General features: G+C 37.2%; 3 protein-coding genes across 3 annotated transcripts in view; 1 reads left to right on the top strand and 2 right to left on the bottom strand.

The window, feature by feature from the left end:
* Window positions 1-1,708: 1,708 nt before the first annotated feature.
* Window positions 1,709-16,451, bottom strand: pnpla8 (patatin-like phospholipase domain containing 8). Its single transcript, XM_079817259.1, has 10 exons — window positions 16,298-16,451; window positions 12,864-13,881; window positions 12,201-12,350; window positions 11,952-12,103; window positions 10,772-10,866; window positions 10,504-10,675; window positions 10,188-10,245; window positions 9,909-10,103; window positions 5,235-5,433; window positions 1,709-3,004 (listed from the first exon to the last, which is right to left on the bottom strand). Exons 2-10 carry the CDS (start codon window positions 13,713-13,715, stop codon window positions 2,730-2,732), a joined length of 2,148 nt encoding a protein of 715 aa, XP_079673385.1. The 5' UTR covers window positions 13,716-13,881; window positions 16,298-16,451; the 3' UTR covers window positions 1,709-2,729.
* akap14 (A-kinase anchoring protein 14) lies at window positions 15,387-15,866 on the top strand (the record flags this gene model as incomplete). The annotated part of the gene is made up of 1 exon (XM_079816477.1): window positions 15,387-15,866. One exon carries the CDS (start codon window positions 15,387-15,389, stop codon window positions 15,864-15,866), a length of 480 nt encoding a protein of 159 aa, XP_079672603.1.
* Window positions 16,452-18,938: 2,487 nt separating the features above from the next.
* ccdc87 (coiled-coil domain containing 87) overlaps window positions 18,939-22,961 on the bottom strand; it is an 8,351-nt gene continuing 4,328 nt past the window's right edge. Inside the window, exons 10-19 of the mRNA XM_079817649.1 lie at window positions 22,055-22,174; window positions 21,809-21,924; window positions 21,591-21,720; window positions 21,356-21,474; window positions 20,323-20,438; window positions 20,198-20,229; window positions 19,845-20,018; window positions 19,643-19,757; window positions 19,393-19,535; window positions 18,939-19,310 (exon numbers count right to left, since the gene is read on the bottom strand). Of these exons, the coding sequence (XP_079673775.1) occupies window positions 19,071-19,310; window positions 19,393-19,535; window positions 19,643-19,757; window positions 19,845-20,018; window positions 20,198-20,229; window positions 20,323-20,438; window positions 21,356-21,474; window positions 21,591-21,720; window positions 21,809-21,924; window positions 22,055-22,174 (1,305 nt within the window). The 3' untranslated portion in view covers window positions 18,939-19,070. The remainder of the gene's footprint in view (window positions 19,311-19,392; window positions 19,536-19,642; window positions 19,758-19,844; window positions 20,019-20,197; window positions 20,230-20,322; window positions 20,439-21,355; window positions 21,475-21,590; window positions 21,721-21,808; window positions 21,925-22,054; window positions 22,175-22,961) is intronic.

Here is a 22,961-nt window from a genome sequence, read left to right as displayed (position 1 = left end):
GGCAGCTCCCAGTAGCACTGAAATGCGGATTTGAGCATATTTCCATCAAATATAGTCTCTCCTCGCACTCACCTGTGGGATTTGACACATCATTGAACGTTTCCATGGATAAGACACATTCCTCACTTCAGGTTAGGTTACATAACTCAAAGGTCTGATGAGAAAATGACCAACCTCTCTGACCTCTATTGTATAAAGATGGCTAATTTACAGAGGCTCATCAGCCTATAATGTTTATATTTCTACCAGCTGTGCCAACAGTGTGGAACAACAGACAAACAGAAATCAATTTTGCAATTGGAAAAAGCAATTAAATACTGCCAGATTAATTACAAATGAAATAAGGTGCATGTGGTTTAGATTTACATAACTGTTAGCTCAAGTACATGTAATAAAAAATAGTTCATAAAGTGAAAAGACAATCAAACAACGATTTATATACTTCAACATAAACTATATTGCCAAAAGTATTGGGACACCCCTCCAAATCATTGAATTCAGGTGTTCCAATCACTTCCATGGCCACAGGTGTATACAATCAAGCACCTTGGCATGCAGACGCTTCCACAAACATTTGTGAAAGAATAGGTCGCTCTCAGGAGCTCAGTGAATTCAAGCGTGGCACCGTGATAGGTTGCCATCTGTGCAATAAGTCAATTCTTGAAATTTCCTCACTACTAAATATCCCACGGTCAACTGTTAGTGGTATAATAACAAAGTGGAAGCAATTGGGAACAACAGCAACTCAGCCACAAAGTGGTAGGCCACGTAAAAACACAGAGCGGGGTCAGCGCATGCAGAGGCGCACAGTGCGCAGAAGTCGCCAATTTTCTGCAGAGTCAATAGCTACAGACCTCCAAACTTTTTGTGGCCTTCCGATTAGCTCAAGAACAGTGTAGAGAGCTTCATGGAATGGGCTTCCATGGCCCGGCAGCTGCATCCAAGCCTTACATCACCAAGTGCAATGCAAAGCGTCGGATGCAGTGGTGTAAAGCACACCGCCGATGGACTCTAGAGCAGTGGAGAAGTGTTCTCTGAAGTGACGAATCACGCTGCTCTGTCTGGCAATCCGATGGATGAGTCTGGGTTTGGCGATTGCCAGGAGAACGGTACTTGCCTGACTGCATTGTGCCACGTGTAAAGTTTGGTGGATGGGGGAATATGGTGTGGGGTTGTTTTTCAGGGGTTGGGCTTGGCCCCTTAGTTCCAGTGAAAGGAACTCTTAATGCTTCAGCATACCAAGACATTTTGGACAATTTCATGCTCCCATTTTTGTGGGAACAGTTTGGGGATGGCCCCTTCCTGGCCCGCACCAGTGCACAAAGCAAGGTCCATAAAGACATGGATGAGCGAATTTGGTGTGGAGGAACTGGTGTGTCCTGAGCTCAACATGATAGAACACCTTTGGGATGAATTAGAGCGGAGACTGCGAGCCAGGCCTTCTCGTCCAACATCAGTTCCTGACCTCACAAATGAGCTTCTAGAAGAATGGTCAAAAATTCGCATAAACATACTCCTAAACCTTGTGGAAAGCCTTCTGAAAAGAGTTGAAGCTGTTATAGCTGCAAAGGATAGGCAACTCCATATTAAACACTACGGATTAAGAGTAGGATGCCATTAAAATTCATGTGCATGTAAAGACAGGTGTCCCAAATATAGTAATATAGTATAGTGTAGTGTATGAGTGAGGAAAAACTGAAATTGAATTAAATTAAGGTTTAAAAACCTTTATTTCTCTTCATAACCATGAGGTAATACAGTTACAGGTGTTATTAGGAAAGTTGTGTTTCTGAATCAAGCTGTTCAAATTGAATCTACAACACTGTCATCATTTTACTAAACACATTCAAGGATTAATGATATTTTACATATTATACACTCTGAACAAAACCAATAAATTATGTAAAATATTTTCCTGCCAAGTGCACACAGAAGCAAATAAAAACGTATACTGAAAAGCAGCGGAGGCATTCAAACATAGTACAATAAATCAATGATCATTTCATTAATATTTCCACAATAAACAATGTAAGATTAAGAGCCATCTTCAGCAATAATACAACTGCAATGAGTGCTTTCAAAACATTCTGTGCAAACTTTTTAAAAAATAGACAGTGCTGTTGGTTCCTTTTGTGGTCTGACATAAAGGTTGATCATAATGAACATTTCACGTTGAATAAAAAACGAAAAAGTTTAGTTGAAAATTATTTTCTCACACTTGAGTGCATCTAGCAGCTCACCTCATGCTAACTACAGTACTGTTAGTTCAGTCAATTCAACCTGCATTATTGTGCAGAAAAAAACAACTAAAGATTTTCTTGAGGAGAGACACTTAACAACAGCAATTGTATCCTATTTTGCAAATTAATGCATCAAATTAGTACATCCCAACAAACAACAAGCAGGAAATGCAAGTAATAGCTAGTCAGTGTTGCCGCTAACATTTCATGCGTGCAAGGGTCTTTGTTTTAAACATGACCCACAATAGAGACGATAACTATCCTTACACTAACTACAAAGCCTTAAAATCAGACCTAATGAACCTATTCAATCATCTTATGTGCTCGATATGAGGCAACAGACATGATTCCCTGTTTTAAATGATATGGCAACGTAACACTTTATTCCGTTGCAATGCACAGTCTTCATTGTTATACATTAAATCAACAATGGAAAAGGTCAGTGGTTGTGCTAGTTTGGTTTAGAGTATGAGTTTCAGAGTTTGAGTTTCAGAGTTTGGAGCGAAAAGGAAATCCATCATACATGTCAGCTTTAAGTTGTGCCCATTCGGCTAGCTTCTGAACGACGCCCTTTTCTTGAGTGAGAACACTAGCCACTTTCCTTAACTTATTCTCGTTACGCTCCAGGTAGCTGCGACCCTCAGCCAGCAGAAAGTCCAGCCTGTCCTGCCTGTTCTCATCCAATGGGACATCCTCACTCATGTAAGGGTTCAAACGAAAGTAGGTGTTCGGGGGAAGGAGGGCGTCCAGCATCGTGTGGACCTCTACAATATAAAAAGAAGAGATCAATAGCAGTTTATGTAGTGGGTGGCAAAGAACTGTAGCAATAGCAATGTTTCATCATTTAAAGAGGATCTATTATGCTTTTTTGACATTTTTAAGTGTGTAATGTTGCTGTGAGCATGAAAAAGGTCTGCAAAGATAAAAAGTCCACTCTAAAGGGAGTTATTTGCTATATCAGCAAGCACTTTTTCTGAACTTCCTGAAACGCCTCAATGGTAGTCTTGAGTTTTCTTCTGGGAATGTACTCATCACAATATCCCTCATTTAAATAATTCCGGCCTGGCATACAGAAAAAAAGGGGATGAGGCCTTGTTGAGTCCCGTTATTGTTTTAATGTTAATGCGGTTATGGTAAGGGGCGTGAAATTTATTAAACACACTCAAAATGGTTGACCGATCACAACACACTGGTCCAGCCGACCAATCAGAGGACATTGAGCTTTTCGGAAGGAGGGGCTTCATAGAGACAGGAACTAAACAGAGCATTACTAACAAACTGGGAAGAGAGGTGCAACAATGTCAAATATGTGGAAAAATAAGGTGTTTTGTGAATATTTAAGTATGAAAACCTATTCTAGTTAGCCTGGATGCCAGCCGAACTTAGCCCCGCCCACAACATTTGAGCTTGGGGAGTTCGGTCTGGACTTGATCCGTAGAGGAGTAATTATGCCCGAACAGAAACTGTTCGGACCAATGAAATTGTCAGGGCGGGCTTTAGACGATGATGGACAGATGATAAACAGTAACGTAATCGTCCACGTCATCAAAGGTGCTTGGGTTGAATTTGTTCTAATCCTAAACGGAGCACTAAAAAAGGTTCCCCTATGATTACGAGCCAAGAACCATTTTTAGTGCCATATAGAACCTTTTTTTTTAGAGTGTAAGTACTCTGTGTATCCTTAAATTATTTTTTTACAACACCGGCAAAGATCATTTACATTCATCTTTTTCTTCTAACGTTACTTATTCCAGCGTGTGTGCAGACAGGGTTGCCAAGTTTTTACAACAAAACCCGCCCAATTGCTACTCAAAACTATCCAAAAACAAGCCCAATAGCTTTCCTGGGGGGGTTCTCTGGAAAAAAAATGGCATTTGGGGGGTAAAATATGTGTTATTTTGGCAGGGCTGCCTGCTAAAATTCGCATTCCTGGGTCTGTATATCACATAATTGGGGTCGCTTCAACCCGCGGACAAGGAAAACAACCCACGGACAACACAGTGCAGTTGAGTTCTGTTGACATTTGATGTTATGCGTCGCTCCGTTGCTATAATTGGTTGTAGGCCAATTGAGGTCTTTCCTGGTTCGGTTGAAACACGCCCCATAATCACAGCCCAACGGAGCAGTATCAGACTCATATTCTGACTAGAATTGAGTATGATGACGCCAGGCTATATAGTAGACCCCAAAAACAAAATCAAGACTTTGTAAAAGGGCATAATATGGGCTCTTAAAAAATTCATTTTACAATTTTCACTATTACATTTTTATATATATATATATATATATTTAGAAAACTAATTCCATAAGATTTAAAGTGTACATTTTTATTAAAAAATGTGTATATATATATATCTATATATATAATTTTTTTTAATAAAAATGTACACTTTAAATCTTATGGAATTAGTTTTCTAAATGATGAATTAATGTTCAAATGTTACTCAGACTGTTAAAAATAAACATAAGCTGTTCATTTATATCTTTGGGAGATAATATATTTTATGCAGAGCTATAGGTGCTATATTTTCTCATTATTCAGATGACCAGGGTTTTGTAGCAGATTCAACCAGGCATCATAACACAAGGAGAGATCATTAGGGGTCTCTGCAGCGAGAGATAAACAGCATAATAATTTTCATAATTTTTTTATTTATTTTTATAGAATTTCTTAATTTTATAGAATCCTATTTTTTTGTTTATTTATTATATGTGTTATATATTTGTGTTAAATAATTTAATTTGATAGTTTTTTTAATTTTTATATAGTTTTTTAATAATTTTTATGTGTGTGTGCAAAAACATGGAATTAATTGGTAAATGACGCAATTCACATTAAAATATTTTGTATAAACTGTTAACATCAGACTGAGAGCTGCTAATTTTTAACTTTAGGATCCTTCAGAGGGATATGCAGAGCTGTAGGTGCTACACACAGCCCAGAACAACGCACTGACAGCAGACAAATGTGACCATGTGACCCTATCTTCTCACCTTCGGTGTCTGTGGCGCTGCTGATGACGTTGGTGAGTTTGGTCTTCAGGCTGGTGTAAGTGCTGGAGCTGGTCTTGGCGACGGTTTCGTATCGGCCTGTGCCCAGAGACACCACACACTCCACAGGGGTGTTGGGCCACAAACACTTGCTCTCATGAATGGCCAGAGCAGTAGGGTTGTTGATCAAGAGACCCCCGTCCTGGATAAAATCAAAAACATTAACCACATTTTAACAATATCACAACCATATGTGTGAGAAAGAGAAAAGAGATTCTTGTGTGCTCTACTCAAAAAAGATACTATTTAAAATAAAATTTTCTGCCAAAATAACTGCATCTATTCTTGTCCAAAAGCGAGGCTTCTTTGTGGAAATCTGGGTTATTCTTTGAAATATTATAGGTACAACATAAAAGAGGTGAATTTGCATTTTCAGCCCAGCTGATATGATTATAGGAATCATCACTGTTGAGTATAAAGGATGAAGGATCTTTCCTCTGTAGGAAACGTGGGTAGATGTGTTCATTTCACCTGAGGCATATGAAATCCATTTACTTGGCATCATCCTTCTCTATTTCAATGCCTCCTTTAAGGGGCACATCAGAGAAAACAAGATGAAATCATCCGCCAAACAACATCCTTTATTTCTCTAGTTTGCCCTACATTTTAGTGACACGGCTGCATATAAGTGAACTACATGCTGCTTTCTGAGTCTAATGAAGGATACATCAACAAAAATCAATCAATCAAAAGCTAATAAATAGGATATTTCACCCCAAAATTAAAACTCTTGTCATCATTTACTCACCCTCAGGTATTTTGCCCTTTCTTTCTTCCGTGGAATACAAAAGAAGATGCTTAGCAGAATGTCTAAGCTGCTCTTTTCCATACAATGAATATGAATGGTGACCATGGCTGTCAAGCTTAAAACTGCAGTCCGTAAGTTTTGCCTCTTTGTCGCCATCTCTGTTTGAAACCTGCAATTGCAGTTATTTGCGGAATTATTGTCTTTATGTGGGTTGTGCAACGGCATGGCTTCTCAATGAGAACAAGTAAGTAAAATGTCTGCCACTATTTTTCAGACCAACTGCGAAAAAAAGCATAAAAATAAATCGTGCTACCAATGGTGATTAAATCGCTTAGCTCATCACATCAAACCGTGAAAATTATTATTACTGTGTTAACAACATCAGCATTGCGCGTCTACGTGTATTTGGCGTGTATTAGCATTACCTGTAGATTTTAATTTCTGTACAGTCTAATCTTTTGCTTTTGATTACGGGTGATTCTCCAGTTGTCACTAATGATTGTGGTTTGGACCTTTCTGGATTACAATCTGCCATCTATAAATGATACGTTTAATTATTCCAGCTGCTGTGAGAAAAGCCTATAAAAGATCTGCCACCTGCAGCATCCTCACATGCGATACTACTATTAGCCGGACTCCTTCTTTATACAGTCGTGACGTAATGACGCAAAGACATGCTCGAATTTCCAGAGGAAATCCACCAGTACCACTCAAATGATAACACATTATTACAAGCTAACGGTTGTGAATCGGGCTAAGGTAAGGAGATAGTTTTGTACGTGCTCGAAAATTGATTTTGGATCATTTTTAACCCAAAAAAGTCACGGACTGCAGCTTTAAGTTTCACTCTATTACTCTCAGAAAACAATCATATTGCTTTAGAAGAATATAATGCATGAGACATATGGACTATTTACTGGAGATTGACAGCCGATGGTCACCATCTAGTTTGTAACAGGATCATTATAGGTAACTAAAACTATAATCATAAACCTTTTTGTTAATTGAAATAAATTAAAATATGTTAAACTGAAATAAAAAAAACTCTAATTTTGTGTTCCACATTTCCTTAATGAGGGCGAGTAAACAATGTAAATGATGGTAAATTTCTTTAATGAATGAATCGATGAATCAATCAAATGAAGAAGAAAAACAAACAAACAGTAGAGGAGTGATCTCTTGTTTGATGGTTGAAAGCCCTTGAGAAGAGTATGCATAACAGATTACCGGCCTGGCATGTTTTGGAAGAAACTGAAGTGCTATTCAGAGCAAGAAAGAGAGAGAGAGAGAGAGAGAGAGAGAGAGAGAGAGAGAGAGAGACAGAGAGCAGCTTTGCCACTGGTGGCATTCGGAGTCCGGGCATCGAGTGCTCTGTTGGCAACAGGTTTTAGAGCCAAGTGCCTCCACCACATTTGCATTTTAATGAGAACACATTCATCCCACACTGCAAAAACACACATCAAAACACATCACAGCAGCTTTGAATGAGGAATCATGGGAAGATTAACCTAATGAATGTGCATTAAGTGGGTTTAGTTGGCCCTTAGGCCAAAAAATTTGGAATCATCGACATGGACTATTAGATGAAGAGCGAATACCATCTAAAAATAGTTCATTCTCATCTTGTTCGCCAATAAATTAGGCCTTCCCTGAGGACAGTGTCACTCAAAATTTCTCTTCTATTGTTCCCCGAAGAACATTTAACCGCAAAATGAGGATTATTTCTAATGGACGGATGAAAGCATCATGTGGGTCAATGGCATGCAAGAGTGTCCAACTGTCCATGATAAAGAAAAGGAAGAATCTTTTTAAATAATGGAAAAAGAAAAAAATTCAGCATTTCTGGTAGCACCACGTGACTTTGATTTGGTGAAAAATATTAACAAAAAGTGAAGAATATTTTTTAGGAAAAAATTATAAAAGATTATGCCAAATGACTTAAGCTTTTCAAGAATTTCAAGACGCTTTATGATATCAGGACATTTTTACTTAATGGCCATCTAAAAATGATTAAAATTTATTTAAATTCAGAAATTAACTGTATTTTTTGCGTATATTTAATACATTAATATATATAAAACATATACATTTACAAATCAACAGAAAACTATACCTATGTGACATTTAATTTTACTTAATGTCCACAAAAATATCAAAATGAATTTTAATTCAGAAATGAACTGCATTTTGAATAACTTAATAGATTACAAAATGATGTCACATCAATACATTTTTTAGTTTATGCCGCAAAAATGAATTAGGCTATTATTCAGAAATGAACAATATTTTAAAATGTACTTTGAATAAATAAATAGATAAAAAAAATTACTCATTAAAAAAACATTTAAATTTCACTCCATTTACCCATGTGATGTGCGTAAAACATAAAGTCTCACATGCCGTTTCATACCACCATTTCTATATAATAGGCTCATCTTCCTATTGAACACAGATCTCATCAGACTCTGAATGAATCAGGGCATTCATTTAGCTCGGTGACCAACAGCTTTATTGGCCTTTTTGGGACAACAGGGACATTGTGGAAAGCTGTATGTGAACTTGGTGGGTGTCAATAGGCAGACGGACAGAATGACGCCTTCCTGATGGCTCAACAGGCACGACTGAGGGCTACGATTCAACATTAATGTCTGCCGCTTGGCGGAGAGACTTTTAGGCTGATGAAATCCCAAGCTGCGAGAGTGCGTTCAGTGTGGCAGCGGTGGGACCGTGCCAGTTTGAGCTGGATGAAGACAAGCAGACCTGACAGCTAAGCCAGTGTAGTGCAGAAACATACTCAGACCATGAACTACTAAAAACAATATACTTTCATATTACACAAATCATGTTTGTGTAGCCCTTCTGTATTACAGTGTGTATCTTGCTGCATATTGTAAATACACAGCCACACTTTAAACGCCCATTCAGATCAAGATCACTTTAAAAATAACGGTAACAATATTAGTGTCCACATCAACGCACAATAACTTTCTGTTTATGATAAGTATGCTCTTTAGCATGCTCAAGCTCTTTAAAGCAGGACTGATTCTGTTTGGAGGTCAATGTTTTTATCCTTCATCAGCTGGAAAACATTTTTTTCTAAAAGTGATTCCAATGGTACCGTTATCATTTTAGTTGTGGTGTGGACTCTGCTATACTTTTCAGTTTAACACGATTTTTAAAACTATATCCTTATTAAGTTATTGTCCTTTCTGTGATGATTCAAAGAGAAGTGGATCCGAGATCTGAGGAGTCTAAACAATCGCTCTGACAGGAATTTCTTCAAAAAGCAATCTGAGAGCCACTTTAAGGCAGCCAAACTGAAGTGCCCTAAGTGACGGCACTCGAAAACACTAATGAGTCTGAATGTGCGGCCCTGATGAGACAGCACACAGGAAATAGTCTGAGTGCATGTACTGTATGTGCAGAGTTTGCTTTTCCTAACTCTCCTTCTGAAAAGAACCTAAAAGGGTTTGTAATGATTTTCTATACTGCAAGATGTCTGACCGAGGATGACAACAACAGTCAGAGAACTTGGCGACATCTTGACATGTTCAAAAGTTATTTAAAAAATAAATAGCCTTAATAAATAGCCATGGTTAGAGAGTCGGACTTGTAACCCGAAGGTCACGGGTTTGATTCTCAATACCGGCAGGCAACAACTGAGATGCCTAACCCCCTGTTGCTCCTCGGTTGCCACAGCAAAAATGGCTGCTTGGGGTGTGTGTGTCCAAGGTTTGCAGTGTGTGTGTGTTTACTACTCACTGCTCCTAATGTGTGTGCGCTAACTTGGGATGGGTTAAATGCAGAGGACAAGTTCCGAATATGGGTTGGCATTCACTTCACTTCAGACCGGACTTTGTGTGGTTTACCTGGTGGAGGTCATTCCCTAGTACACATTCCTGGAAGTAGCCTGGAGCAGCGGAGGAGGCTCGAATGGCCTGCCACATTTTATGCTGACAGCCGCCCAAGTAGTGCGAGCGAACCCCAGGCAGGAAGTTATAATTCCTGAAGACATACGCCTTCAGCGGCAGGCCTCTGTTCACCAGGGTGCTCACTGCTGACACCTAGAGGAAGCATTGAGTGATTTATCTAAACAGTGAAAAGATGAGAATAGCACTTTTGTTACAAATATATATTTTTAAACCCACCTTGGGGCATTTAGGGTTCTTGGAAGTCTCGATCATTAGTCCATGCCCCATTCTCTCTCTGTGGTGAACAAAAGGAAAACAAATAATACATTAAATGTAAACAGCATTGTTGTGTAATGAATTTGAGGATTTTATTAATTGCTATTTATCTTTGTTTTTATCTTAATGTAGTTTTGTATGTGTCTCTTTACCTCTATTATTTTGTTATTTCTATTTCAGCTTCAAAATACTGTTGGAATTTTACATCATATAAAATAAATAAATACAATTCAATTAAATTGTGGTCCAACTGGGCTTGTTCACATCATTGTCTTACTTGAGGATCTCCTCCCAAATCTGGCTGTCATAGAACGCGTGACTCCAGCCCATTTTCACTGTGCCCACAATCAAGTTTTGTTTGAAGACATCAGATCCCAACTTCCGATAGAGTTCCTCACACTCATCCAGAGGGATCTGGAACACGCCCAGCATGAAGGCCAGAATGGCCCCTAAGAAAAATCATAGAAGATTTAGAAGACATAGAAGAAGAAGATCGTTCACTCCTATATCTTGTAGACATTTTGCAAGTCATTTTAATAATATACCTGTACTAACGCCACATATGTAGTCAAACAGCTGATAGATGGGCTTCCCTGTCAAACTCTCCAGCCTGTGCAAAGCCTGTAATGCAACCAAACCCCTACAAAACAATTACATTAAATTACAGGCCCGCACACATTACTGTACATACAGCATACAAATGTCCATAAATCTTATAACATGAAACTAAAGGATTGATTCACTAAAGCAAATTAGGAGTTTAAGAGTAGTTGACATAGATAAAATCATACAAATTAAGTTTTTTTTATTTTTTTTTATTGTAGGATAAACATTTTAGGGAAATATATGAATTATGCAAATGGTTTCATTGTTCAGTTAAAGTTCAAATCCTATAACTGGTCACAATTTATTTATACGTTTTTATTACAATTCATTTATCAGAATAGTGACAGATATCACATACTATTTTGCTATTTAATATGCAAAAACACTTTTTTACTTAACTAAACAATTTTTTATATATTTAATTTTAAATATATAAATTATAAATTAAATCTTTAAATTATAAATTAAATTTTAAATCTTTAATTATTTTAATGATCAAATTCAAGTTTAAATATTTCATAAGGTCTTTAAATGATAATTAAATGTGTAACACTTTACAATAAGGTCTCATTTGTTAACATTAGTTAATGTATTAAAACTAACTAACAATGAGTAAATATTTTTTGTACAGCATTTATTAACTTTTATGTTAGTTCACAGTGCATTAACTAATGTACAGAAACAACTTTTGATTTTACACATTTTAAGATTAACATCAGCTAAGATTAACAAATGCCATTTTGGAAGCTGTTAGTTCTGATGTATTTAACTCATGTTAACAATTGAAACCTTACTGTAAAGTGTTACCATTATCTCTATTCATTTGTGTCTATAGATCTAAAATTATTGATAATTATCCAAAGCATGTCTCACTGCTGTCACTTTGTTTATTTTATTGTATTTTTAATTCTAGGTAAAATTGTGACAAATTTAAAATATGAAAATGAGCCGAGGATGACAGACAACATCTAAAGGGATTGCAAAATTGTGTCAGTTCTATTTTTGGATGACCTACTTTTAGGCAAATTTGGGCTGACCTACTTTTATCTTAAAAGTACTTTCACAATCTTTTAACTTTAGGTTAATAATTTTTTCCCCCAACTATCATCTGTCTGTCACCTGGTGCCTCCTCCGTCGATGGAGAGGACACGTATCCCTCTCCCTTTCACCGGGTCATTGTAGCCCACCAGGGCCAGAGCCTGTCTCACGGCAGCCTGCAGCTTGACGTCTCGTGCCTGTCTCAAACGCAACAGACACGGGATGATCTTCTCCTAAACACAGCGAGAGAAAGGAAGACATTTATTGAGATTACAATGTAGAAAAATAAAGTAGTCCTCCCTGCAAAGACATGTTTGGACACACACTTACAGAGGCCGCCACTCCTCTGGTCTCAGGAAACTCCAGCAGGTGGAAGCTCAGTTCCTCCACCCTGCTGATGGTGATCTTCACATCAGTGACTCGCTGAAGACTCTTGACCAGTGCTCTGGTTCGGTTATCCACACTAACACGCGCTATAATCTACATAAAACACAGAACAGTTACGTTTGATCGTTAAACATAATAATTAATGGGATATGATATTTTGCATAGGCAATGGGCCTCATTAATGAAACATCAAAAATCCATTCTTACATAAACAGCCAATACAGGGCCAATAATAAAGCCATGGTGTGCCAATTATTATTACCATATAGGAAAAATAAATGACTTTAATATGGGTATTTTTCTGAAAAAAATAGATAGATAGATAGATAGATAGATAGATAGATAGATAGATAGATAGATAGATAGATAGATAGATAGATAGATAGATAGATAGATAGATAGATAGATAGATAGATAGATAGATAGATAGATAGATAGATAGATAGATAGATAGATAGATGATAGATAGATAGATAGATAGATAGATAGATAGATAGATAGATAGATAGATAGATAGATAGATAGATAGATAGATAGATAGAAGCTTTCACTCAAACAAAGAATGCAATTAAATATTCTATTATATTTACAGGTATATTATTCTACCTTCTCCCTCTGGGACAGCAGTCTCTGTGCTCTCTCCTCAGCCTCTTTCTGCTCCTTGCTTTCTGCACTTTTTGCATTCTGGGATGGTGCCACTTCGATTCCAGAGGGCTTGTCCTTCTCTGCCGTGCCACCCTTGGATTCCGTTCTGAACTTTGGAACGAGAGGAGTAATGTAGTTTCCTACAAAAGCCTGGACGCTTGGCCTAGGGTAGGACAGGTAATGACTGATGCCTTTCCTTGGCGATATGGGGATGGCTGAAACGCCCTCGTCCTGCGTTGGAGCAGAAGGGGCTTGTGGACTTGGGATGGAGCCATCCTTTTCAATGGCAGATGGACCAGGAGGCGTTTCTGGTTTTGCTTTATGGGACACAGGTGCTGCCATAAGGATATGATCTTTGCTAACTTTGGGAAGAGCGTTAGGTTGGATCGGAGATGTCGAGGGTGTTTTGTCATCTCGTGTATCGCTTCCAAAGTAGGCATTGACATGTTCAGCCAGGTGATTGTACGTTTCATCCATGTTGGTTGTGAACGCAGAGGGCTGGAAACGTTGCAGCTTTTGCTTTGCAACCCCGCTGGATGCGTTTCCTGTGCTGCTCGACAGGTTACTAATAGATTTTGGGGATCCTTTATGAGGTTCCATGTCTTTTTTCACTTCTTTCTCCCTGGGCGGATCAGGTGCCGCCACAGTCACGACAGCTCCAGCCTCTGCCTTGGCACATTCCACTTTAACTTCTATGGCTTTGGCCTGGGCGCCGCCGGGTTTGAGGCGTGTAATCTTGGACAGAATGTCAGAGTTCACCGTTCCACTCACAGCCTTGGTAACGGTGTCCAGTGTGCTCCTGATGCGCGACATGCGGTGAGGTTATGCGAGGGAATTCTGGGATATTCCTTGAGGAGACACACTCGTGTGAATTTCGCATCAGAGCTGCGGAGCCCTGCTGAGCTCAGTCAAAGCTTTAGCAATTAAGGGTGCTGGGCTTTTTAATAAGAATAGGAGCTTTCCTCATTTTAAAGGTGACCTGTAAAGCAAAAGATTGTTATTTGTTATTATTAAATTAATAATGTCTAATATCATAAAGTAAGAAACCACACAGAAAATATATAGTTTGACTTGAAAAAGTGAAATATAGTGCATGAGTAATATTGACCACTTTTGTGATGTTTTAGTGTCGCTTTTTGAAGTTTGAAAACTACATGAAAAGAGTATGGCAAGCCGTTTTTCGCAGGATGTGAATTCTTAACTAGTTAAATTTTCTCTAGGTAAAATGCTAATTCTTAATTTACGATTAGGGTTTGGTTTAGGGTTAGTTACTTGTAATTATACATAATTTACTGTTATTACAGTAAGTGGGTTGTTGACGTGACATGGCATTTTCACACAAGATAAAAATGAATATAATTAGTATTGTCATCATTTAAAATGCAGTAAATGTTTAAATATTGATTTGTCTTACATGGACCTGTTCATATAAAAACTGCTTTGTCTTTAGATTTTTTAAATTTTGGAGCTAAATCTCAAAATTGTCCTATGGTGTGACTGTCTCAAGCATGTTTCAATAAATTACCACTTTTATAAATTAAAAAGAAAAGCATACAAATGTTAATATAAATACCTCAGGCATAATTTGTCTATTTTAGTAAATGACAATCATTTTTTTCATCCATATATTTCTAAAAGCTGATAGATTTTGTCACTGAAAACCATGTCCTCCGTTGTGACACCATATCCTGATATTAAATCGGGCAATTCCACTGACAAATTTAATTAGTTGAAGGACCCCATTTAAGGTCATTTTACTGTGAAGCCCATGATGTGCTCATGGTCAGATTTTGTCTCAGAATTGTTCAAATATTTAACTTTTTTGGAACCACTATAAAAGTGTTAATTTCTGTTGTCCTTTGGTGCGACACCCCTATATTCTTAATTCTTTCCATGTCACACCATACACATTTAAATAAAAATATTCAAAAAACAGTGAAAGAATTGACATAGTGAGTTGACCCCTTATATTTTCTCAAACATCAGACTTCACACTACATAACAATATGCACTTTTTTCTTCAAAAGTGGAGTTTTACAAAAAACAATTACTGCTTATTTATCAACTACCCATGTAATAATCTGTAACTATGTCACCTTAAAATAAAGTGAAATACCATAAAACACCTAAAAATATATAAATATTTTTACTTTTTGTGTTCTTCAGAAGCCATACAGGTTTACAATAACATAAGAAAAAACAAAAAAGTTACACTACGGTGTCATTGTTACAGTGTAATTATGCCTTTAAGTGCTGAGTAATAATAATTAACTACATGTACTTACTATAGGATTAATATAAGGGCTTGGTTAAGGTTAAGGCCTACTTATGCACAATTTATAGTTATAATAACAATTTATAATTTATAATTAACTACATGTAACATGTGTAACAACGACACTGTAAAATAAAGTGTTTTTTCACCCCAAAAAACGGTGAAATATAAACATTAGGCCTGTCACCCGTCCCCCTTTAGTCATCACCATGGAAACCGACGTCAACATGACAGAAACACTGACAGCTATGGAGATGGACAGCGCAAATATCGCACAATGTGAGCATAAAATCAAAAATATCGACTGGATCTCATGCAAAGACTTTACAATCGAGATCGGAGAGCAGCAGATCAAGCAATACATGGACACATGGGAGATACAGCAGCCCGGCTGGCTCTACAGTCTGAAGTTTGTCCAGGAAACAGAGCTGGAGTTTACAAAGCAGTACCAGTACAGAGCCAAATGGAGCATCCCGACTCGAACTGCCCCGATCCCCACAGCCACGGCAAGCGTGTATTTCATCATGGAAATCTCCAAAATCAAACCAGATACACTGCCCGTGGACGTTCACTTCCTCGTCGAAACCAACAGGTTCAAACATATTCCAGGACAAACGAGGTTCAGGGAGAAGTGGCTGATGGATGTCATTGAGAGCAAGACTCTGCTTATAGACACTGTTAGCTTTTAAAGCGTCGAAATATGTCATTATTATGACTCTGTATTGCTGCTTACAAACAGTATCTTTCACTGGAAATCAATTAAAATGATTTAACTGGTGCTTCATAAGGAAATAACATTACTGTATGTAAGTTACCGGTGTTTTATATGACTAAGTTAAGTTAGAAATAAGAAAAGTGCCTCATATCAACCATAAAATGTGCAGTTTTTGTCAGTGTAGACCCAAGTTAGTTATCTATCTCTTACTTTTATCAAAATAATACATCTTTATCTTTATATGCATTTAATAGTTGTATAGAGATAACAATGTATTGTTTATGTTTATAATTTTAAGAGGCTGTTCATTGGACCACTGGTGTTGTTTTGATCAGCTACGACTAAATAAGTCAGCTCTTTTAAGCGGTAATTTGACATATTAAGCATACAAATAAAATGACATACCCGTCGAATGCGTATTATGCGCTGTCATTTCGTTCAGAGATATTTTGTAAACAGAGCTGTATGAATCCCAAATTGGAAAATTCGACAGGAAACGTTTAGAAAATGACGTGATGTGCACACAGCCAATCAGAGTGCCGCGAATGTCCTCTTCTCTTCAGTTGACAGGATCAACACAAACAAAAGGGAAAGAGAGCACTGCCAACTACAGGTAATAAGTGAAACAACATACCTCACAAAAGGGGGGAAAATATAGGGTAAAAAATTGAAATATATCCTCCCCAGTCATAAAAAGACAAACTTTATATAAAAAATTGTTTAGTTAAGTAAAAAAGTGTTTTTGCATATTAAATAGCAAAATAGTATGTGATATCTGTCACTATTCTGATAAATGAATTGTAATAAAAGCAAGGATAGCATATTTCCTCTGTATAATGTATGTAACATATTCAACCAACAGGTTCATCAGTTAAAATATTGATAAAATTATAATTAAATGGAATTAATACCATCACTTGTCATTTTCTACACTAGTACATATAATTGTTTTGTATATATAATTTAAATAATGAATCAATGTAATCCATACCATCATTTGCCACTTTCTACAATACTTTTAATTATATGCTGTAGGTCTACAGTGTGTAGCAGGGTTATTATAGTTAACTAAAACTAAAACAATTAAAAAAACATTATATATTTCAATATATTCAACTTATTTTCTTCATTTTCAACTTAATGTACTACAACCCCAAATCAGAAAAAGTTGGGACAGTATGGAAAACGCCAAAAAAAAAAAAAAAGAAGTAATTTCTAAATTTACTTTGACTTGTATTTCATTGCAGACAATTTGAACACAAAATATTTCATGTTTTGTCTGGTCAACTTCATGTCATTTGTAAATATGCATCCTTTCCTGTCATTCAGACCTGCAACACATTTAAAAAAAAGTTGGGACAGGAGCAATTTAGGGCTAGTAATGAGGTAAAATGGTTAAATAATGATGTGATTTGAAACAGGTGATGTCAACAGGTGATTGTAATTATGATTTGGTACAAAAGCAGCATCCAAGAAAGGTCTAATCCTTTAGGAGCAAAGATGGGCCGAGGATCGCCAGTTTGCCAACAAATACGTGAGAAAATTATTGAAATGTTTAAAAAACAATGTTCCTCAAAGAAAGATAGGAAGAGATTTGGATATTTCACATTCAACAGTGCATAACATAATTAAAAGATTCAAGGAATCTGGAGGAATTTCAGTGCGTAAAGGACAAGGGCGCAAGCCTAAGCTGAACAACCGTGATCTCCGATCCCTCAGGCGGCACTGCATCAAGAGTCATTCATCTATAAGCGATATCACCACATGGGCTCAGGACTACTTTGGCAAACCTTTGTCAAGTACCACAATACGTAGTTACATCCACAAATGCCAGTTAAAACTGAACTGTGCCAAAAGCAAGCCCTATGTTAACAGTGTCCAGAAGCGCCGTCGACTTCTCTGGGCTCGGAGGCATCTGGGATGGACCATCACACAGTGGAAACGTGTACTGTGGTCAGATGAATCAGTATTTCAGGTATTTTTTGGGAGGAATGGACACCGTGTGCTCCTGACCAAAGAAGAAAAGGATCATCAAGACTGTTACCAGCAACAAGTCCAAAAGCCAGGGTCTGTCATGGTATGGGGTTGTGTCAGTGCCCTTGGCAAAGGTAACTTGCACTTCTGTGAAGGCACCATTAATGCTGAAAAGTACATAGAGATTTTGGAGCATAATATGCTGCCTTCAAGAAGACATCTTTTCCAGGGACGTCCATGCATATTTCAACAAGACAATGCAAAACCACATTCTGCACACATTACAAAGTCCTGGCTGCGGAGGAAGAGGGTACGGGTACTTGACTGGCCTGCCTGCAGTCCCGACCTGTCTCCAAAAGAGAATGTGTGGCGCATTTTGTGACAAAGAAGACCCTGTACTGTTGCCCACCTTAAGACTTGTTTGCAGGAACAATGGGACAAAATTACACCTGAAACACTTCATCACTTGATGTCTTCAGTCCCTAAACGTCTTTTAAGTGTTGTGAAAAGGCATGGCAACATTACAAAGTGGTAAATGCTTTACTGTCCCAACTTTTTTTTAAATGTGTTGCAGGTCTGAATGACAGGAAAGGATGCATATTTACAAATGACATGAAGTTGACCAGACAAAACATGAAATATTTTGTGTTCATATTGTCTGCAATGAAATACAAGTCAAAGTAAATTTAGAAATCACTTTTTTTTTTATTTGCGTTTTCCATACTGTCCCAACTTTTTCTGATTTGGGGTTGTAAAATAACTAATAAATAAAAATGAATAAAACTACATGGACATATTAAACAACTAATAAAAACGACAAAACACAAACAAAATTACTAATACTTTAAAATGAAAAAAGTTAAAATGACAACTAATTCAAAATATTAATAAAAACAATAATTGGTGTGTAACACTTATAAACAAAATGTATTTAATCTCATTTACACACAACATTTTTGTGTGAAAAGTTTTATTTTTTTCACATATAATGGTATAATTTCTTAATTAATTTCTAAGCTGCCCCAAAAAGAATAAATCTAATATAATATAATATATAATTATAAAGATTCAGAGTCTTAAAGTTCTTCAGCAAATATAGTAAATATAGTAAAACAATAATCAAAATGAAACCGCTCTATAAAAAGGAACAGATCTTGCTTTATTTGCTAGTATTTGGCCTACATCATCATCAGTATACATTTTTTTAGAGTTCACAGTGTTGCATTAATCGACCATGTCTGTCACAGTCTGATGGAGGTTGTTCATGGAGAGTTTGATGGTTGCCTGAGTGAAGCTCCAGGCTTTGGCTCAGAGGAGGAAGCCTTACAGGCAGAGCCGTCCGTCCTTCTACAAACATCTCCAGCGAATGGACCCTTCTCTCCTGCTGCAGCCAGTACAGCATCTCAGTACGGTCCCAGCGCATCTTCTCCCTGTACGGCCGACCCTGTGACAACCAAAACCGCAGTGACAAGGAAGAACAACAGGACGAACGGTTTCAAACCAATGGGGTCCTTGTATGCACTCACCCCATAGCTGATGCTGTCATTGAAACGGGTTGTGATGTGGCCCATAGTCTTGGACAGTTCTTGATCTACAACTGAAATCTGACAGTTGAGATTCTCCCTTTGACTGGCCTCCTCCATTCTAGCGGTAGATGAACCATGATAACCTGTGTATTCGATTCATTCTTTTATTTGATTTATAAAGCAATGCAGGCAATACACCATCCCAAATGCAGATTTCAAGTCAAAATTCATTATTATGCCCCTAATGTACCTCGCTGGAAAAATCTGTTGGGGTCTGATGCCTCCCTCTCAAAGTCCTCCAACCTGGAGAGCAAGAGCTCCCTCTTCTGGATGAAACGAGCAGCCTGCTCCCAAGCAGCAATTGCCTGATAGCACAAATAAATCCATGTGACAACATAAAACCTAGACGATCATGATGGAAAGCCAGGAGAGTTTATTCTCATTATCTCTACCTCCTGCAGAAGGTCCCTGTACTCATGGGAGCTGTATTTGATGGCCATGTCTAGTCGCTGTCCTTCTGGCACACGCAGGGCGTTCCAGACCCTTTCCAGCCTGACCTGCATCTGCTCTCCATCCAGCAGACCAGCAGCTGGACCTTCACCCTCCTCTTCAGCCTCTCCCACAGACTGAAGGACAACAATCAATCCATCCATCCATACATCTATCTATCCTGTCTGTCTAAAAATTGTTTTGCTGTACAGAAATCTGTCCTAAAATAACACTAACATGACATGATAGACAAAGCAGAAATCAGTGAAAAACAGAAGCGAGGCATTTTATTATGAGGAAGGGAACAGGAGCTCACTGCATCTTGTGTTTCCTCTTCTGGATTTTTCTCTGAAACACAGATATTTTGGCACTCATGCCTTTTGAACCCTAAATAATGCATGTTCATAAATGAAACAATATTATTTATAGAAAAGTACATACCATCTAGTTCTGGTTCCATCCCCAGCCCTCCCATCTTTATGGTGTTGATGTTCCAGAATCCAGGAACAAATTCCTGTTTCTGTCTCCTAAGTGAATTGATCCTTTCCTGCTGCCTTCTGGAAGAGATGAGGGTCCGATCAAAATTAGAAGCTAAAATATACAGATTTAATTCAAGGCCGTAACCATGTCTTGAACATTAGGGGGGACCAATTTTTTTTATTTTTTATAAAGCATAAAAAAAAGAACAGAGAACGAAATTCTAGGTCTAATTCTAGTTGGGAAATAATCATTTGGGGAATATTTCCATTAATTTTCGTCAAATATATTATTAGTCTCGAGATTCTTCCCATTAATGAATAAATACATAGATCCGCTACTGTTAACATTCAAATTCCTTAGTGGTCTGGTGGTCTGGTTTTTAATCCGCCCTCATATAGTTTTTTTTTCTTCATTAAAATCAAAAATGTTCAATGATTGTATATTAAGAGCATGGACACGTTTTTGTGTACATTTTGTTTTGTGATTTCACCAGAAAGAATAGAGTCCCCACAATGGCATTAAGCGATAGATTGACGCGCTTGTCTGTGTGAAGACTGTGAACAAGCCAAAAGAGAACGTAAACCCCGCCTACTTTGATTTGATTGGCCATCTAAATCATTTTGACATTGACGAGCGCCGTTAGACCTGAGGCAGACCAGACTAAAAGTGTAACTTTTAGACCTCTTTGTCATCCTAACATACAAAGTGTGGCGTAATGGAGAGCAGTGCAAGTATTTAAATTATTGGGAGGACCATTTGGCCATTTCTAATTATTGGGGGGGACTTTGTCTATGGTGGTTACGGACCTGATTAAATTATAGAAATAAAATAAACGGAACAGGCAAAACATTTGTGTTTAGCCATTTGCTCACAGTCACATTCCCAGTATTAGAAGTGTTGTCTCATAGACTAAAAACAATTGCACGTCATCATGTGTCAGTGAGTAAATGAGGGAGGATAAACTAGGAATGAATCCCAGCTGTTAATAGCAGACCTTCTCCTCTCATCTCTCTGCAGCTGAGCCAGCTTGTGTCTCTCTGCTTCTTCATCAAAATCATCATCATCATCATCACTGTCATACAGGTGAAACAGCACTGACAGATAATCAGAGTCCTTCAAAACCAGGGCACAAATAACACAAGCACAACTGTTCAAGTCCACAAATGAGCCTGCATCGTGAATATATTTAGCATTTATTACTCATAAACACACTCCTATTATAAACGTACCTGGTTGGAAATGTAGTTAAGATAATCATCCAGTGATAGTTGACACCTCCACCACTGAAACCAGGCTCTGTACACTCGTGCGGTCACATCCACCGGCCTCTTTCTGTTCGCATCCCTCTTAGTTCTCTCTCTGCATTTATGCCATTAAATGAAAGCTTTTATATCATTTGGAGGTATCAAATAACCACAAACACAGCTAATAAGAAAGAACAGAACACCTGTAAGATATGCTGTATGGGTTGGGCTTCTTGAGTGATGGGTTGATTAGTTTGTCATTAATGACTCTCTTTGAGCAGCATGTGGCATTTGTCAGAGCAGGCTCGATCCTGGGGTCCTTTAAAAAAAAAGAAAAAAGAAAGCGATATGATGTGAGGAAACTTCATGATATGAGGATGTTGTGACATGTCAACTACAAACTATCTCCATTTGAAAATACGCCAACTAGTCCCAAACTAGTAGCTTACCTCATCAAAGTTGAAATACTTTGTTGAAATACTTTTGGATAATTCTTTATAGACTTTGCTTATTTCCATATTTTCTCCAACCAAGTTCCGGTCCATCTGAGTAACCAATGCTGAATCGATCTAGAGGTTTAGAATGATTATATAGATTAGGCTAATATAAGCCAAATTAGAAGTAATAGCTTAGTTTATCATTTAGGGTGGATATATATATATATATATATATATATATATATATATATATATATATATATATATATATATATATATATATATATATATATATATATATATATATATATATATATATATATATATATATATATATATACACACTACTGGTCAAAAGATTGAAAACATTAAGGTTTTTCAATGTTTTTGAAAGTAGTCACTTAATCTCAACAAGGCTGCATTTATTTGATCTAAAATACAGTAAAACTGTAATACTGTGAAATATTATTACAATTTAAATTAACTGGTTTCTGTTCTAATATATTCTAAAATCTAATGTATTCCTTCAGTCTTCAGTCACATCATCATTATATCATTTGGTGCTAAAGAAACATTTTGTATTATTAATGTTAAACACAGTTGTGCTGCTTAATATTTTTGTGAAGATTTTTTTTTTCAGGATTTCTCTTTGATAACTAAAAAGTTCAAAAGAACAGCATTTATTATCTGTAATATTTATTATTTTCATAAATGTTTTTACTGTCTTTTTTGGGTGAATTTAATGTGCCTATGCTAAATAAAAGTATCCATTTAACTTTTGAATGGCAGTGTACCATGACAAAATTAAGCAGCTAAAACTGTTTTCAACATTGATAATAATAAGAAATGATCTTAGAATGGTTTCTGAAGGATCATGTGACACTGAAGACTGAAGTAATGGGTGCTGAAAATTCAGCTT

This window comes from Gobio gobio (assembly GCF_949357685.1).
Source record: "Gobio gobio genome assembly, chromosome: 5".
Lineage (NCBI taxonomy): Eukaryota > Metazoa > Chordata > Actinopteri > Cypriniformes > Gobionidae > Gobio > Gobio gobio.
This window is presented reverse-complemented; position numbering and strand designations above follow the sequence as displayed.

Bases quoted from the DNA above. Each gene is read 5' to 3' on its own strand.
- pnpla8 (XM_079817259.1), bottom strand. From the start codon at position 13,715: ATGTCGCGCATCAGGAGCACACTGGACACCGTTACCAAGGCTGTGAGT. The intron at 12,104-12,200 runs GTAAGTGTGTGT...CGCTGTGTTTAG, and splicing joins CCAGAGGAGTGGCGGCCTCT to GAGAAGATCATCCCGTGTCT. The intron at 10,246-10,503 runs GTAAGACAATGA...TGTTCACCACAG, and splicing joins ATTTGGGAGGAGATCCTCAA to AGAGAGAATGGGGCATGGAC.